General features: G+C 44.6%; 1 protein-coding gene across 1 annotated transcript in view; it reads left to right on the top strand.

The window, feature by feature from the left end:
- The window catches only part of MAP3K19 (mitogen-activated protein kinase kinase kinase 19), a 50,250-nt gene extending 37,966 nt beyond the window's left edge, over positions 1–12,284 (top strand). The window contains exons 11-13 of the mRNA XM_076005485.1: positions 2,226–2,375; positions 4,328–5,025; positions 11,850–12,284. Coding sequence (XP_075861600.1) covers positions 2,226–2,375; positions 4,328–5,025; positions 11,850–11,916 — 915 coding nt within the window. The 3' untranslated portion in view covers positions 11,917–12,284. The remainder of the gene's footprint in view (positions 1–2,225; positions 2,376–4,327; positions 5,026–11,849) is intronic.
- Positions 12,285–19,490: the final 7,206 nt, after the last annotated feature.

Here is a 19,490-nt window from a genome sequence, read left to right as displayed (position 1 = left end):
TCTGCCATTTCAATCTGAAGAAGAGTTCACAAGTCAGTAAATATAATCAGCCCTTCACTCCACCCTGCGAGCGTAGAGTCAAAAACTGCCCTTTTGTGACCTTTGCTTTTCCAAGCAATCCTTAAATTTCAGTTTGGATAGAAACAAGTGGATGAGTAGGAAGAACCCAAATGGCCTTTTGGAGGCACATGGGCACTGCGAGGAAGGTGACCCTGCAGGCTCTCTTGTTCCTGGAGGGCCTTCACCATGCCTCTGCATCACCATCATTATTCATTTTTAAGATTACTAGTGGAGGAGATCAACATGAAGCATTTGGGATCTTGATCAACCAATTGGAAAAAGTGGTCTAAGTTCTGCAAAGGGACACTTGTTCCCTGCCTCTAAGGCAGTGCCTCCCACAGTTCACTGTGAACACGACTCTCGGGCATCCAGCGTGTCTGGGGCCGGAGGTCCTGCAGGTCTGACAAGTGTCCAGGCGATGCCGGTGCAGCTGCTCTGCAGATTCTTCTCTGAGCAGCAAGGATCCTCAGGACCGTGGGCCCTCAGTCCATTGCGGATGGCCTTGACCGTCACAATTGTTTGCGATGGGTGTGTAGAGGTGGGGGTGTGTGTGAGAGAGAGTGAGACAGGGAGAAAGAGAATGTCTGCATGCGTATTTGTGATGTGTGTTGTGTGTAAATGTGTATATTTGTTTGCATATCTATGTATATAAGTGGAGACATATATGCTTATGTATGTATGTACGCATGGGAAATGAAACACAGACAAAGGCTGCTTATTCCGTTTGCAAGGCAGTCAGCCACCACCACGTGCATTTTGGCAGAGACTCAAAGGCAGGCAGAGGAGCAGTAAAGCTTCATGGTGGACAAAAGGAAAGGCTTTTGGGTGCCCTGACTGGAGGCTGTTGGCGTGGGGAAGCTCTAGGTGGCTAAATCGAAGTGGGGTATCCTCACGGATTGGTAAGGGGTACACGTTTGGCTTTCTCTAATTGGAACTACATTAGAAGTAGGGACAAAAAACAGAGAAACTGCCAGTTGGTGGTCAAACCTGCTGTTTGGGGCTGGTTGTTCCATGGGTTATTGTTTGCTAGAGATACTAACTAGTCTGACTTTCTATATGTCTGGCTTGAAGATGGTAAACTGGCTTCCTGGTCTGGATGCAGTAGATAATGGGTTGATTTCCTGGGCTGGTTGCTGCAGATTATAGATCAGACAGAGTTCTATGTTTATATATGGTCTAGTCATTGTGAGTTTGTATATTATCTCTTGGTATATCTATGCATGTGTATTTGTGATGTACATGTGTGCATGTGTGTTTATGGGTCACATATCATTTACATTTATGTGTATGTACATGTGTGTGAATGCATGTATAAATAGCCTGTATATGAGTATGTGTCTCTGTGTACATGTGTCCACTATGGATATGTTTCTCATTCTGAACTTCTCTATGTGTTTAGGAGCAAGGTGACCAGGATAATGGGAATTTTGAAGAGAAAGGTCAGGGTAGGGGCCTGAGGAGACACTAACATATTCTCTCATGATAGAGACCTTGGGAATGGTCATTCCTTTTTTTCTTTTTTTTTTGAGGCAGAGTCTCACTCTATTACCTGGGCTAGAGTACCATGGCATCAGCCTAGCTCACAGCGACCTCAAACTCCTAGGCTCAAGCAATCCTTCTGGCTCAGTCTCCTGAGTAGCTGGGACTACAGGCATATACCACCATGCCCGGCTAAATTTTTCTATATATTTTTAGTTGGCCCACTGATTTTTTTCTATTTTAGTAGAGATGGAGTCTTGCTCTTGCTCAGGCTGGTCTCGAACTACTGAACTCAAACGATCCACCCACCTCAGCCTCCCAGAGTACTAGGATTACAGGTGTGAGCCACCACGCCCAGTCAAGGGAAAGGTCATTCTTAAAAGACTTTGATTGGCAACCTGCAGGCCCATGTGGGCCCAGAGATAAATAGGTCTAAGACCGCCCCTAATAAAACATACAAAGTAAAACGTAACTTTAAATCTGTACAATCAACAAGGCTGAAGTATACAACTAAGATATACTACTTGGTCATTTTGGGGAAATACATGTCTCCGGAAGTTACCCACAAACAGTAAGAATGGCCATGGACAGGCACATTTGAAAGGAAGACTCTACTCTCCACCCCTTCTCGCCATCTTAACAACTCAGAGTTTAATAGTGATCTTTCTTTTTGTCTCATCTTCCAGAGGCATAGTAATGGGTTCAGGATATATGACAGGGAGGAGAAATTTCTCAACTCACAGGAAAAGAAGACATTTTCTGAAAATAGTGTAAAGTATGAAGAACCCATCCTGTGGACCAAGGGCGAGATCCTTGGGAAGGGAGCCTACGGCACAGTAAGTTAAAATGCAAACTTGAAATCAGAACTCCCCACCCCCTCTCGACCCCTTGCCCCACTCCTCGAAAGCTCTGTTTTGCTTAGCAACTTTTCAGTTGAATGTAACAGAAAACCCAGCCCAAACTGGCGTGAGGGAAAGGACGTTCATGGCTTTATGCTACTGAAAGGTCTGGAATAGGTCTGGGTCCGGGCTCAGGTGGTTTCAGGGGTCAGACATCAGGACCTGGTCTCTCTATCTCTCTGTCTGGCTTTCCTTCTAAGGCTCCATGGGGTGGTACAATGGCCATTGCATTTCTAGTCTCTCATTTTTCCAGGTTCAAGTTCAGTGGGAAAGGAATCTCTTCTTTTAACAACTCAATATGTTACTGGAAGTTGGGAGTATCATTACTGGATTGTAAAAACAAAAGATGTTCCCTCTGTTTTGTGAATTGCATAACTATCAGTGTGCAGGGGTTGGGGCGATGAAGAGAGAGGCAGGTTAATGGGTACAAGCATATAGTTAGATAGAAGGAATAAGTTCTAGTGTTCAATAGCACAGTTGGGCAACTATAAGAATAATATGTTGTATATTTTAAAAGAGCTGGAAGAAAAGATTTGAAATGTTTCCAACACAAAGAAAATGATAAATATGTAAGCTGGTAGATATCCTAAATAACCTGACTTGATCATTACACATTCTATACATGTATCAAAATATCACATGTACCCCATAAATATGTACAAATATCATGTATATAAAAAAAGACCATACAAAGTCCTAGCACTTTCAGCCAGGTGCAATGGCTCATGCCTGTGAGCCCAGAACTTTGGGCCACTAAGGTGGGAGGATCACTTGAGACAAGCCTGGGCAACATAGCAAGACCCTAACTCTATAAAAACATTAAAAAATTTTTTTAAGTTAAAAATTACGCACTAGCATTATTTCCTTTTCTTTTCTTCTTTCCTTCCTTCCTTTCTTTCTTTCTCTTTCTTTCTTTCTTTCTTTCTTTCTTTCTTTCTTTCTTTCTTTCTTTCTTTCTTTCTTTCTTTCTTTCTTTCTTTCTAGACAGAGTCTCGCTCTGTCACCCTGGCTAGATTGCAATGGCATCATCATAGCTCACTGCAACCTCAAACTCCTGGGCTCATCCAATCCTCCTGCCTCAGCCTCCCAAGTAGCTGGGATTACAGGTGTGCACCACTGTATGCCAACATGCTCAGCTAATTTTTCTATTTTTTGTAGCATCGGGGTCTCGCTCTTGCTCAGGCTGGTCTTAAACTCCTGAGCTTAAGTGATCCTCCCACCTCAGCCTTCCAGAGTGCTAGGATTATAAGTGTGAGCCACCACACCCAGCAGTCTTAGCACTTTAGATAGTTATTCACAGAGATGGGTAAAGAAAACATGCCCTCAAATAAGATCTGTGCTGTCTTTAGTTGGGGACATTTCAGGATTCAGTGAGAAGGTGGGAAGACACAAAACCACTGAGATCACATCATGAGGGTGACTGCTAGGACCTGCCTACTCTCTCTCCAGAGAGCTTGAGAGTTGGACTAGCCCTATTTCATTTATTCTGTGAGGAGCGTTCCCAAACCACCATCTCATGTAGTCATCATGGAAATCTGTGAGGCAAGTATTGGTACCTCAGTTTTATAGATGAGAAAAACTGAAGTCAAAAAGTTTACACAACTTACTCCAAGTTATACAGCTGGGGACAGGTGAAGCCAGGATTCTAGCCAACCCAAGCCACTTGACTTCAAACCAATATGATATCCATTCACCATGTTGCTCATCCTCATCTTGTCTCCACTGAAACACTGAATTTGCTTAACTACTTTGCATTTAGGTGGGGAGGTATCAATGTAGAGAAAGACAAGGGTTTGGGAAGAGAAGGGAAAGTCAAGTGTGACATGAGGCATTTTGTGAACAAGTTATGCCATTTACACTTAAATAATAAGATACTGGTTTGCTTCTAGGTATACTGTGGTCTCACTAGCCAAGGGCAGCTAATAGCTGTAAAACAGGTAGCTTTGGACACCTCTGATAAATTAGCTACTGAAAAAGAATACCAGAAACTACAGGAAGAAGTAGATTTACTCAAAGCCCTGAAACATGTCAACATTGTGGCCTATTTGGGAACATGCCTGGAAGAGAATACTGTGAGCATTTTCATGGAATTTGTTCCTGGCGGCTCCATCTCTAGTATTATAAATCGTTTTGGGCCATTGCCTGAGATGGTGTTCTGTAAATATACGGAACAAATTCTGCAAGGTGTTGCTTATCTCCATGAGAACTGTGTGGTGCATCGAGATATCAAAGGAAATAACGTTATGCTCATGCCAACTGGAATAATAAAGCTGATTGATTTTGGCTGTGCCAAGCGTTTGGCCTGGGCGGGATTAAATGGCACCCATAGTGACATGCTCAAGTCCATGCATGGGACTCCATATTGGATGGCCCCAGAAGTCATCAACGAGTCTGGCTATGGGAGGAAGTCGGATATCTGGAGCATTGGCTGCACTGTGTTTGAGATGGCCACGGGCAAGCCTCCCCTGGCTTCCATGGGCAGGATGGCGGCCATGTTTTACATCGGAGCGCACCGAGGGCTGATGCCTCCTTTGCCAGACCGCTTCTCGGAAGACGCAGCAGACTTCGTGCGCGTGTGCCTAACCAGGTAAGAAACTGAAAGCAGTAGGGGGAGGATAAATGCCCAGAGATTCCAAGCAGCTGACATTTCCCCTGCAATTTACGGCCCATTAAAAGCTCTGTTTTTGGTTATGAAATCAAGTAGGGACTGATTCTGTGCTGGAAGTAATCGGGATTGGCCATATTGGACGATTGTGTCCATTTTCGAGGCAGGGTGTAGGGGCAATGCTTCAGATAGAAAGTGCCACAGTTAAATGTCTTATCAAGTCCTGACAGTACTTCCCCAAATCAACAGGGGTTAGCAAGATTTGCTAAAGATCTACTTATTTACCAATGGGGCATCTTCCTAGAAACTGGCTGTGGTGAAATAATGTCACCTTCCATTTAAAGTGAAGGGAAATTTTGAGCTAAAGAACAAATCCCTAATTGGAGACTTCAAGCACCAAGTGGAGCAGTGGTAGAGGAAGCAGAAAAGCCCTAGAAAACTGCCTGCCTGTTTTCCCCTTCCTTACCCTGTCTCATGTATAGAAATTTAAATTCCGTGTAAAATGTTAGCATCGTAAGGGACCATAGATATTAACTAGTGCCATGGTTTTCAAATTTTCAGCTAGGTATCCTCTGCTCATAAAAATCTTAATTCAAAGAATAAAACATATAAAAGCAGAGAGATGGCTCTGGTTAAACTGTGTGTGTACACGTGTGTGCGGTGGGAGGGCTAGAGAGTGGGGCTGGGCTGCTGGAGCCCACTCTAGGATCATGCACAGCAGCCCAAAACGTACCGCCCAATGAGGCTCGCAGAGACCAAGGCCCCTGGCCCCTAACGGTTTGCTGAAAAATTACTGATATAAGGTAGATTAATAGGAGAAAAGACACAAATGTATTTAACATGCATACACAGGAGCCTTCAGAATGAAGACCCAAAGGTCCAGGGGAACTTGTCCATTTTTATGCTTAGATTCAATAAGGTATAGACAGCCATGCAGAAATATGATTGAACACAAAGGGTATGATCTAACGCTGAGTAGGGAAACCCAGCAAGGTCTGTCTGTCTAGATTCTTCTTGGCCTCTCTGAGCAGCATTCCTTCCTTCTGGGCGTGGGGCAGGGCCCGCTTTAGAATGGGGGTCTTAAGACCTACAGTCAAACAAGCGAGGCTGGATAATTTCTTTATGGCCAGTTTTTTTTTTTTTTTTTTTTTTTTGAGACAGAGTCTCACTTTGTTGCTCAGGCTAGAGTGAGTGCCGTGGCGTCAGCCTAGCTCACAGCAACCTCAGACTCCTGGGCTCAAGCGACCCTTCTGTCTCAGCCTCCCAAGTAGCTGGGACTACAGGCATGCGCCACAATGCCCGGCTAATTTTTTCTATATATATTAGTTGGCCAATTAGTTTCTTTCTATTTATAGTAGAGACGGGGTCTCGCTCTTGCTCAGGCTGGTTTTGAACTCCCGACCTCCAGCAATCCGCCCGCCTCGGCCTCCCAGAGAGCTAGGATTACAGGCGTGAGCCACCGCGCCTGGCCTATGGCCAGTTTTTATATACAATAATTTTGGGTTTTATGGCTGGCTTTCAGGAAAGAGGGTTCTGGTTTTTATGACCTGCCTTGGGTCATAGACTCTAGTTTCCATGGTTAGCCTCAGGGGAGAATGGGACTGAGAGGCAGGAGGACAGCAGGTGATCAGAGAAAAACTTTGCCTTCTGAGGCCTTCTTTGGGCTGCTGCTTTCTGAGCCCCAACAGGCTGAACACTTAGTCGGAGGACAAGTCAGTCCTGAGACTTGAACTCAATTTCCTGTCTTTCGAGGAAGCATGCTTTCTCATCCCGAGATGAAAAACTCTAGTGCCCCACCTTTTAGCGAGCCCGAGTGGCAACCCACAACTGTAGGGGGTTCATTTTTGCCTTTCTGGATAAATCTCAGAATCCACAGGTCTCCCTGTGTGCCAGTAAATGTGCCTTTCTCTTTTAGCCTCTCTGTCTCCTTCCCCTAGCACATGTGTATCAATCGGCCTGTCCTGGCTGGTCTCAGGATGATTGCACAGGCCAGGGCAGGAACACATACCCCAGCGGTACGATTCTGGGCACTGGTAGATGCAGAGACACCTTTAGGTGTCCCAGCGTGGACTTTGTGGACAGAGCCCTAGACACAGAGATGCCCCCCTCCTCCAAAAAAATCCAAGCCCACAAAAGGAACACAAAGGTGTTGGAATATCAAATATCATGTGGACTAGTTTTAGAGATTGGTTTTAGCACCTACAACTACTATAGTTGCTTTGTTCTGATTTTAATATATACCTATTATTGACTCACAGCTAGAAACCACTTGCTATTCTTGTTTTCTTTCAAGTCGGCATTACACACACACAAAGAGCTTTAAAGAGAAAGGGCGAATATGGCCCTCCTTTTGAACCTTTGCGTCATAAACTGAGCAAGACACAACCTGCACCACTAATTATAAATTAACAGGGTTGTTGTGAAGGGTAAGTGAAATGGTGTATGTAAATTGCTTAGCAGAGTATGGGGCACACAATTAGGACTTCATAGTTAATAATGATTAGGGAGAACACTAACACACCTTACCTAATTAGTGTCATGTAAAAACATATAATTACCTCCTGAAATTCTATAGCAAAGACCCTAAGGACTCTAGCATCTCACCTGATATCAATAGCAATTCTCCTTGGAGGTGTGGATAACCAGAAATTAAAGGATGAGGCACTCTTAAAGATGTAGAAACAGGAGTGATCAGGCATAGGCCAGAAGCAAGGTCTAAATAGACTCGAATGAGCTTGGGGAGGCAGTGAGAAATGGCATGAGTGTGGCTTTTGCTGTGAGCAGCCTAAGCCCTGGGAAGTCAGGCCAAGGTGTTCAGCTGTGTAGCAGGCGCAGGGGGCTGCGAAGGATTTGGGGTAGAGAATGCCGGAGGAGAGGTCTTCTGGAAGGCGGTCAGACGCAGTGGCAGTGCACTGAAGGCCTGCAATGGATGCTGCGGGACTAGACTGCCATGCAGGAACCCGGAGCTTTGTTTGACTCGGATGGTGGCAGACGCAGTAAAGAGGATTCTAGACAATTTCAGAGGAAGGTGAATCAGGCCTTGGTAATGGAGAAGGATGGTGGGGTTTCATGGTTTTGAGTCCGATAGTGGAAGAAGTAATAGAAAATGGTGAGAAAGAAACTGGGGAAGAAGTTTAAAAAAGACCCCCACCCCCACCCCTTTCATCTAAGGAGACATTTGAAGCTATGGAATCAGAACTCAGAAAAGGGATTAAGATTGGAGGCACATATTTAAAAACCATTATAAGGTTGATAGCTATAGTTATGAAAAAATTACAGTGCCGAGGAAAATGTTTTTGAAAATGCTCACGGGGGCAGATAACAGATCATGCACGGCATCAAATCTAGCACATATTGGAGAAAAGCAGGGAGGGAGGAAAGAAGAGAGGGAGGGCAGTTGCTCCAGGTGAGACAAGAACCAAGAGAGCAGAATTCCCCATAAATAGGCAGGGAGTTGCAGGCAGGAGGGAGTAGTGAATAGTTCAAATGCTGCAGAGATGACAAGAAGGATGAGCTCGTTACATGTGGTTAATTTCAAGAGGGCGATTTCTACAGAGGAGTGGGCCAAATGATTAAGAATTTAGGAGACATCGGGAAGAAGTCACCGGGCGTGGCCATGTTAGAGACATTTGGCAGGAATGAAAGAAACAGGATGGCAGCTAGAAATGACAGCCAGGTCAAGGAGATGATTTGCAAAAGGAAGAGATTTCCGCATATTTTGAAGGCAGGAGAAAGAGCCTCCAGATGGTGTGAGGTTTTCATCTTGAAATAACACATAAAATTGAAATACTTTTCAAAGTATTTTATTTTTATTTCCATTTACACCTGGAAAATGACCTGGTGGTCATTTTATCAAAAGAGGAGGGGCTTTAAGAGGGCCGATGGAGGCATCTGACACTCACCTCCTCCACAAGGAAGAACCAAAATAGCAAGTAGATAATCGTACTTCAAATACAGCATCGCAGAGAGAACGCTGGAATGCACCAGAGAGGAGACACCTGAGGCAGGAGCGAGCATGGAGGCCGCCAACTTAGTGGGGATTGGCTAGGAGCCTGAAAAGGGTCCCCAGGGAGGGGAAAGGGTAAGTGAGAGACCCCCAACTTCCACATTCACACCTGGACTCCTGCAGTCCTAGCCCCTGGGGCCCTGAGACCAGCGCCTGGAGACGGCCTGACAGCTTGGCTCCAGAGAGGGGGCTCACACCGGGCCCCCACACACACCCTGAGTCCTAAGCAGCTGCAGCACAGTGCCATTTTGAGAGCCCAGCCCCCCTAGACTGCATCCTGCCCAACAGCCCTTCGCCCCCGCATCCCTGAAGCCCCACCCACACCTCCCTGTGTCCACTCAGAGGGCTGCGGCAGCACGACGCCAATTGTACCCAGTGGAGCAGCAGTGTCCCAGCCCTGAGCTCACACAGTGTCCTGCACCGTGGGGAAAGGGCAGTGCGGTGCACCGGAGGGGCCGCCCCAGGCCACGTGTGCTCCCCAGAGCCTGAGAACTGCCCACCTGGGGCAGCCACCACAGACAGCGACCCCACTCCCACCAGCAGCAAGGCTGCCAGGCACACGCTCTGAGGGCAGTCTGGGATCTTCTATTTGGCTTTGGCAAGAGTAATCCTTTTGAACTGGGGCAAATCCAGAACAGAAATAATGTGAGCAGAATCTGTAAAGGGACTTTTCTTTTTTTGAGCTAAATCTTGTGATTAAGACTTTAGGCTGGGTGCAGTGGCTCACACTTATAATCCTAGCACTTTGAGAGGCCGAAGTGGAAGGATTGCCTGAGCCCAGGAATTCAAGACCAGCCTGGGCAACACAGTGAGACCCTGTCCCTACAAAAAAATTTAAAAGTTAGCCAGGAGTGGTGGTGTGCATCTGTAGTTCTAGCTACATGGGAGGATCACTTGAGGAGTTTGAGGTTGCAATGAGCTATGATGATGCCACTGCACTCTAGCCTGGCTGACAGACCAAGACCCTGTCTACAAATGGCCGGCAGGTACATGAAAAAGCTCAACATCACTAATCATAAGGAAAATGCAAATCAAAACCACAATGAGATATCATCTTACCCCAGTTAGAATGACTATTATCAAAACCACCCCAAAAAACAGATTCTAGTGAAGAAAAGGGAACACTTTTACACGGTTGATGGAAATGTAATTTAGTACAGGTATTGCGAAAAACAGTATGGAGAGTTCTCAAAAAACTAAAAATAAAACTACCATATACGATTCAGCAATTCCACCACTGGGTATTTATCCAAAGGAAAGGAAATCAGTATTTCAAAGCCATACCCGCACTCTCATGCTCACTGCAGCACTATTCACAATTGCAAAGATATGGAATCGGCTTAAGTGTCCAGGCATAGAAAGACATATTTTGCAAGTTTTCACTCACATATGAGAACTTAAAGTTGATCTCATGGAGGTAGAGAGTAGAATGAAAGTTACCGGAGGCTGGGAAGGGTGTGTGTGGGTGGGGCTGGGCAGGTAAAGAGAGATTGATTAATGTGCACAAAGATAGAGTTGCATAGAAGGATAAAGTTCTAATATTCAATAACATAGTAGGGTGAATATTCAATAACATAGTAGGGTGACTATAATTAACAACAACGTATTCTACATTTCAAAATGCTGGAAGAGAGGACTTGAAATGCTTCCCACATGTAGAAATGATAAATACTCGAGGTAATGGATTCCCTAAATACCCTGACTTGAGCATTACACATTCTATGCATGTGACAAAATACATATATCTCATAAAAATGTACATATATTATATATCAATAAAAGGGTGGTTGTACAATGTGCTGCTTGGGTAAATTAATTTGTTCGTTAAAGCCTTACATTTATTCATCTAAAATATTATCCAATGATAGCCAATTTAACCAAAAGAATGCCTTTGTAACAGGCCATTGCAGCTAACTATTGACTGTTTCATTAGCTCATTGATTCATCTCATTTTATCATTGATAAATCTCAAAAAGCTTTTTACTTTCTTTAAGAAAAAAAACAAAACCATACTGAGTAATGGTCTCCCTTTATTTCCTGTTCATCCAAGAGTGCCCAAAATGAGATTATTTCAATTAATCACCAAAGCACATTTAAATGTCTCCTTTTTAAAGTCTTTGCAATTCTCGATTCTAATGCCTCTAAATTTTAAAAGTAAATTTAATGCTAATTAAAAGTGCAGTAAACTGTATACCTAAAAGTCTGACTTTTACTGTGTATAAATTATGCTCCAAATAAATTGAAAACAGTGGAAAAGTAGGACCTATTTTTAAACCACAATGGTGGTGTAAAAAAAAAACCACCATTTTTTTTTTTAAATTACCATGCCAGTGTTTAAAATCTGTGTAGGCTGGGTGCAGTGGCTCACACCGTAATCCTAGCACTTTGGGAGGCCGAGATGGGAGGATCACTTGAGCCCAGGAGTTTGAGACCAGGCTGAGCAAGACCCAGACCCTCTTGCTACTAAAAATAGAAAAAAATTAGCGGGGCATGGTGGTGTGTTCCTGTAGTACCAGCTATTTGGGAGGCTGAGGCAGGAGGATCACTTGAGCCCAGGAGTTGAGGCTGCAGTGAGCTATGATGACACCACTGCACTCTAGCCCAACAGACAGAGCAAGACCTTGTCTCAAAAAAAAAAAAAAAAAAAAGGCTGTGAATATATTATTCTTCAGACTTAGGTATTAATGTTACCTCCATTTTATTTGTTGTATTTCTATCCTTAAGTTTGCATTTGAGTGAAGCAGATCTGGCTGACAAGTCATTACTGGGTGCTGCTTCTAATGTGTTTTTCTCTTCTTAGGGACCAGCATGAGCGACCTTCTGCCCTTCAGCTCCTGCAGCACTCCTTCTTGAAGAGAGGTCACTGAACACACATCAAGACTTTCTTCCCAGTTCCACTGCAGATGCTCCCTTATTGCTTAACTGTGGGGAATGATGGCTAAGGGACCTTGGTTTTCCTACTGGAAATTCAATCTAACCCAATTTAACCAGATCCTGCAGTGCCACTAACCAAAAGTTTTAGTTACATATTAGCTTCCTCAAGCTTCAGGCATGATTACCCATATGTATGAGAAAAGAATTTTCTTAAATAATAACAAAAAAAATCTTAATCCAGTGTTTACAGTTTTGATTGTCTAGGAACTACAATCTCTATCACTTTATATGATATTTCCTTTCATTTTTGGCCTGTTCTGTCAATTTTAATGTTATTAGTTAAAATAAATTGTGAAAGCAACTTATATTTTCTTCCTTGGTGAGTAAAAATGCTTACTTAATTCTTGTAAAGGGGACCAGAGGAAGGCAAGAAGGTAGGGCTGGGTGCGGTGGCTCACGTCTATAATGCCAGCACTTTTGGAGTCCGAGGGGGGAGGATCACTTGAGCCCAGGAGTTCAAGATCAGCCTGGGCAATAAAACAACAATCTTTCTCTAAAAAAAAAAAAATAATTATAGACACACACACACACACACACACACACACAAAAGGAAAGCCAGAAGGTAAGTTAAAAGAGCTGCCAGAGCCTGTTTGCTTTGGCAGCAAATTTAACCTTAAAGATTCTAGGAGCCTGAAGAACTCACACGAGGAGGTAAGAGCCTTGGCATTTCATTATCAGGGGTTCCCAAACTCCTCAGAAGTCTCCAAGAAGTTGGGCTACTCAAGGTGACACCATAAACCTCAGGCTGCTTTCCCTGTAATTTACTTGCAATATGACTTGAGGTCTTCACCTATTTGTAGTGAATTAGGCCATTACCACTTCTGTAACTAGCTAAGCCTAAGCCAGGTGGCAGGACAAAAGCTAGGTCTGATAAGGGCAGAATGGGTCATGACACAAACTTTTCCGGAGAACTCTGCTCATTTCACCTAAATGGTTATCCTCGCCGAAGGCATTCTCCAAACATTTTGATTTTCTGAATGTTGGTAAACCTCACAGAAGTGAGCAAGGATGAGAGTTGTGAGAATGATTACAAGCCTTTTTAAGTTAGTGGACTAAGCCTTTTTGATAGGTTCCTATTGCTGCTGAATTCACTTATTGACTAAATTTCATTCGCATTGTTTAAGCTATAGTCACAGAGTTTTTTAGTGGCTGTCATCATTTCAAGGTGGCACAAGTACAAATTTACTTTAGGTGTAATCTAACACTTGTATCAGGCTTTGTCAAAACCAAACTTCTGCTTTAGTTTTTATGAAATAAATGTGAAATGCAGTCCAGGTGAGGTAAAAGCAAATTATACTTTGGCTAACAGATAACATTAAATGAGTCTTTGTGGGACTATCTTCTTTCTCTCAAATTTGTACATTCTTTTTTCATATTTGATTAAGAATTTAAGGGATGAATGTGTCCCTTATTTTACTTACTTGCATATCAATATGACCAGAAATAATAATTTTGAAAATATAGGGCTTAATTTTTTATTTCATTTTGGAGAGATCTTCAACATTCTTTAAAATCTAGATGTTCCATTGGATTTTGGAGCAATTAACTATTTACATTCGAGCTTGTTAAACTCTATGGGGAAAGAACAGGAGTAACACACATTTGTCCTGTGTATACAGATCACAGTAATGGACATATAAAGTTGGTGTTAGCAAATCTACCCTTCTTCTATTGAAATATAAGAATACTGAATACAATTTTGGAATACTAAACAGAACCTTCAAAAGGCTTAAGTTTTCAACAGGCAAGCCTGATCCTAAGAGCTTTCTGTTGTTTTCATTGTTCATTGTATCTAAGATGTGACCAATTGTTTGGAACTACCTTTTTCATTATTATTGTCCAGAGGTGTGCTGCCATTGTACCTTCTCTTTGGAGAAGAGGTTGTGAATGCAGAGACAGGTAGAAACTGGGAGTGAAACTGCCCATATTAAAATAAGGTAAGGCCATAGGCAGAAGTAGTGATAAAAGTCTGATTTCTATAAAGTATAGCCAAAAGTTAACCAGCCATTGTCCCCTAACTTCCCTACTGCTGTAACTACTTACTACTCAAGCAACACATATCCTCCTTGACCAGGGCAAGATTTGTGATTTTCCCAACAGCTTCTATAGATAGCATCACCATTGTAAAACCTAACACTGCTCTTTGAGGTGTGTCTTCCAGCCTCTGCATTCAGGAGGGACCCACTGAAGTCAACCAGACCTGTGGACATGCATGGGAACTGATGCAACAAGTTCTGAGACCCCCCTACTCAGGAAATGTCTCAGCCAAGAAGACAATTTCTGCTTCCCAACACTATGAGTTCATCCCCAGGCAATTAGCAAACACAATTCCCTAAACCTTTGTTCACCAAACCACCTTTAAACAATCTTAGCCTCCAAATTCTTGGGGATATGGATTTCTATCTCCTGCCAAACGCCTTGCAATATTAAACTTTTCCTTTGCTGCACCTCCTACTGTATCAGTATATTGCCCTTTATCTGGGCAGCAGGCAAGGGACCCAGATGGGTGGGAAAAAATTGGGGGGCTCATCCAGGATCACCCTTATGGATTCCAGCCTACAGCTCTGCAGCCTCTCGCTGGTGGTGCAGACTTAGGGGTGTGGGGAGGCTGAGGCAGGAAGATAGCCTGAGCCCAGAAGTGTGAGGTTGCAGTGAGCTATGATGATGCCACTGCACTCTACCCATGGCGACAGATACAGATTGTGTCTCAAAAAATAAATAAATAAATAAATAAAACAAAATAAAAACTTGGCTTGTGGTAAAGAAACAGTTTTAGGGACTGGAAAAACACCTTTGGTGAATATTCTAAGTGCATCCCACACCCTTTCCCCACCCGTCTTCTGATTTGTCTGCTTCTTTTGGAGGATTTGTGGCCTTTCATGGGTCTTGGTCATCTTTCCTCTTAAGGAAAAGAGGTAAGTCTCCTCTTGAAGCAGTTTCTACCCTTTTGGATGGAGAATAGGGGACCTGTCTGGAAGAATACTCTTGAGAACTTTCAGGTTGGAACTTTGTTTTGCAAAGCTATTTTCCCATTTGTTTCCCATTTGATCTGTCCTGTTTGTTTACGTTAGATGTGCTTCCTCTGTTTATGTTCAATGGGTCTTTGTTTATGTCTGAATCTTTTGGTGGGTGTGGTAATCATTCACTTGATTGTGGCACCCTCTTGTGTCCCCGTGCCGCCTGTCTGCTTCGTTCCCTAAGACGTGTCCTGGAGGGCGAAGTGAGGAGCTCCCCACAGCCTGTGAGATCCTCAGGTGAATTTTTGAAGGGGAAGTGCTGGAAAAACCGGCGTGGGTCCGTGGTCTCTGTCCGCTGTCTTTTTGAGTGTGTCCTTAAAATTCTTCCCCCTCGGCAACATACAGCGGAGCCGCTTTTTGTTCCCTGTCCTGGCAAAGCCTCTCGCTGGGATGCCTGGGTTTTTCTGCGGGAAGTGCTGGACCGCGAAGGCATGAAGCGCCCCCCTCTGGCATGTTGGGCTTCCTATCAGGCAGAGAGAATTCAATACATTCGATATTTGATCTGGGTCTGGTCTAGGGGCATCCCTACAAATCACTGGAGACTCCCTTGCAGGAGCTAGAGACAGATTTGTAGCAGACAGTGAATAGTATGGAGAGCCAGGTGTCCGCATGCCAAGGAGAGCCGGCTGGGAGGCCTCCTATGAAGCGGAACCTTTTTGAATTAACAACCCCCCCCCCCCCACACACACACACACACACTAGAAAACAGTTTTCCTTTGTAACACAGCTTGGCCACAATACTCAATAGGGCTGGAAGAACTGTGGCCAGCAAATGGCTCCCTTAACTATAATATAATTCTACAGTTAGAGTTATTCTGTAACAGAGTAGAAAAATGGGATGAGATCCCCTATGTGAAGTGTTTTATGCTACTTTGGCAAAATAACCCAGTGCAAAAGTGATGTATGGTTATGATTCAAAAGGCTAGCGATGAGAAAAAGCCTATGTTGTATGAACTCCAAGAAAAGGATGATACTGTGATAACCTGGTAAATGAGCCATCAGCTCTCCCTCCCCCTCCTTATGGAGGGGCTGGAGGTGTGTCCCAAGCCCCTGAACCAGGGTCCCCACCTCCACAGGGCCAGCGCCAGGGCAACAGGAATGATCTCTCCCTCCCACACTGGATAGGGAACCCAATTTGGTCAAGTGCCACAGTAGCTCCTGGAGGGCAATCTCCTCTTCAGCAGATATCTACAGGGGGCATTGATGCCGTCATAGGTCAGCCCATGGGGCTTCTCTGGGCCCACTCTATGTTCTCCACCTCTGACTTGTTTAATTGGAAAAATAACATGCCTATGTAGCACAACAAACTGAGGAAAATGGAAAGCTTGCTTTCCTCAATGTTTGCAACCCACAACCCCACTTGGGCAGAAGTTCAGAATCTGCTTAACATTTTACTGACCTCCAAGGAACAGAGAGTGGTTCTAGATGAGGCCAGGGAAAAAGCAGACCACACGCACGCCTGCTGACTGTCCCAGTACCCTGGTAAGGACAACTGCTCAGATTGCAGTGCCCACCTCTGACCCGGGAGGGAATATTAACAATGGAGACAGAACTAAGCTTGAGCATTACAGAGATTGCACCTTGGCTGGCCTCGGCAAGGGAGTGCCAAGACAGAGGAGTCTCAATAAGGTACAAGAAATTAGGTAGAGGCCTAACAAGGGCGCCTCCGAACTCTTAGTGCAGATTTTTGAGGCATACAGACCGTACATGGACATGGATCCAGAAGTGCTGGCAAATTCTAAAAGGGTAAATATGACTTTCATTGGCCCAAGTGCTCCTGATGTCCAGAGAAAATTACAAAACATGAATGGGGATTTGCGTATCCCTATATCTCAATCAGTAGAAATTGCTCTTAAGGTGTTTGCTGATCGAGATAAGGGGTTAGAAAAGAGAGAACAATGGAAAATGAAACATCAGGCCAGCCTTTTGGCTGCTGCTTTGACTTAAGTGCATCCAGGCCCATGGCATGGACCGCCCTCAGCTGCTCTGTCCAAGGTAGGACCCCCAGGGCCACAACAAAGAGGGACATCCCACTGGGGGTCTTAATCAATGTGCCTCCTGCAAATAGGAAGGGGTCTGAAAGAGACATTGTCCATATCTTAGAAAGGCCAATGCTGGGAATCTTCCCCTCCCCGTCCACCAGATGTCTGAGCTACCTGGGGGAGTGAAGCTTAAGTTGTCAAGGAAGGGGACCAGGAATGACAGGGCCCAGGGGTTCCTCCCAACCCAAACAACACCCTCCATATTTCCCACATGGAGCCCCAGTCATGATGACAGTAGGAAATCAACTTTTGGACTTCCAAGTAGATGTCGATGTCACTTATTTAGTAATATATAAATACCTGCTGTCTAAACTGTCTCCAGAGACTATGAAAGGGACTGGAGTCTAAGGAGAAACCTTGATGAGGCCATTCCTCCAGCCCTTGGTGTGTCAATTAGGCCAAACCCATTTAAAACGTAGTTTCCTGTGTATGCTGGCTGAGTGTCCCATTCCTTTGCTGGGACATGATCTTTTAACCAAACTAAATGCCGAAGTTACATTTAGCTCGGGATGGCTGAGTATCAGGGTGCCTCCAGAACAGGCCTGTGCCCTGCAGGCTCCTGGGCTGCAACTAGAAGCCTCGGAACCTGCTCCCATTCCTGAAGAGTTACTCCAAGAGGTGAGTCTGGAGGTGAGGGTGGATGGCAGACCAGGAAGGGTAAGGCCACCATCCCATTGCAAGGCAAGGTGTGGGCAGGAATGGCACCACCACATGTGAAGCAATACCACTTGAGGGAACAGGCATGACAGGGAATCCAGCCTCTGTTGTCTACTTTGTTTTAGTTTGGACTCATTAGACCTTGTCAGTCCCCATAGAACACACCCACCCTGTGCCCATCCAGAAGCCTGGGACTAAGGAATATAGATGTGTTCAGGACTCAAGAGCCATTAACCAAATAGTAGAACACGTTTACTCAGTAGTCCCCAATCCTTGTACGCTACTCACAGCTTTGACTGGTGAACTTAGCTGGTTAATGGTCTTGGATTTAAAAGATGCTTTCTTCTGTATCCCACCGTTTGCTTTTGAATGGAAGGACCCAGAAACAAAAGCAAAGCAACAATACTGTTGGTCAGTTCTTCCTCAAGGTTTTAAAAACTCCCCTACCATCTTCAGGGAAATCCTTGCTAAAGACCTTCGAGACCCCCAGTTACAGGATGGGACTTTATCGTAAGATGTTGATGACATATTAGTTGCTAGCATACAAAAGAGGTATCTGATCAGAACACTGTATTAACTCGAAACTTCCTGGCTGAGCATGGGTATACAAGATATCCAAGAAAAGGGCTCAAGTTTTACGGCTTTCAGTTAAATATCTTGGGTTCGAGCTTTCCCAAGGACAGAGGAAACTGTCCCTCCCTAATGGGAGGGTGACCTTCACCAGAGTGGCCAGACCCACCACTCTGCAACAGCTGCAGGGCTTCTTAGGCACGGTTGGATTCTGCCCCATAGAGATTCCTAACTTTGGACTTCTTGCTAAGCCTTTATATGATGCCTTAAGGGGAGGAAATAATGAGCCCTTGGAATGGACTTGGAACTGTCAAAAGGCCTTTTTAAATATTGAGGAAAAGCTGTTGACTGCCGCAGCACTGGCGCTCCCAGATTTAAGAAATCCTTTTGATCTTTTCATGCATGAGAGGCAAAGAATGAGTCTGGGAGTGTTAACTCAGGAACTGGGAAATATTAAGAGACCTGCTGCTTATTTGTCAAAATAACTGGACACTGTTACAAAGGGGTGGACGTCTTGCCTTCAGGCTGTAGCTACCACTTGTGACCTCCTTCAAGAAGCAGAAAAGTTTACCCTAGGCCAGCCCACCACTGTGCATACCCCCCACTGTGTGCTTCCCTTGCTGGAACAGAAAGGACGACACTGGCTGACCTCTGGGAGGCTTGCCAGCTCTGCCGCCATCCTTCTAGACAATCCAAATGTAACATGGAGAGTGCTCTCTATTTTAAGTCCTGCCACCTTACTCCCTCAAATGCCATCTGAACCTGTGCATCACTGTTTACAAATAATTGAACAAGTTTATTCCAGCAAACCGGATCTGACATAAATACCCTTAGAAAGCCCAGACAGACTTAGAGATGTTTGCCAATGCAGGCAGTTTTATGGATCAGGGACAACGGAGAGCCAGGTACTCAGTGGTAACTCAGTGACAAACATGAGAGGCTGAAGCACTTCCCCCTGGAACCTCAGCACGGAAGGCAGAACTCGTAGCCCTTATTAGGGCACACCAGCTAATGTAGGGATAAGACAGGAAAGGAAAGGCCCGGCGTGGTGGCTCACGCCTGTAATCCTAGCACTCTGGGACACCGAGGCAGGCGGATCATTTGAGTTCAGGAGTTCAAGACAAGACCAGTCTGAGCAAGAGCGTCTTTACCAAAAATAGAAAAAATGAGCCGGGCATGGTGGCACATGCCTGTAATCCCAGCTACTCAGGAGGCTGAGGC

Source organism: Microcebus murinus, chromosome 8 (genome assembly GCF_040939455.1).
Source record: "Microcebus murinus isolate Inina chromosome 8, M.murinus_Inina_mat1.0, whole genome shotgun sequence".
In the NCBI taxonomy this organism is placed as follows: domain Eukaryota; kingdom Metazoa; phylum Chordata; class Mammalia; order Primates; family Cheirogaleidae; genus Microcebus; species Microcebus murinus.
The sequence above is the reverse complement of the archived record's forward strand: the minus strand, read 5'-3'. Positions and strand labels throughout refer to the sequence as shown.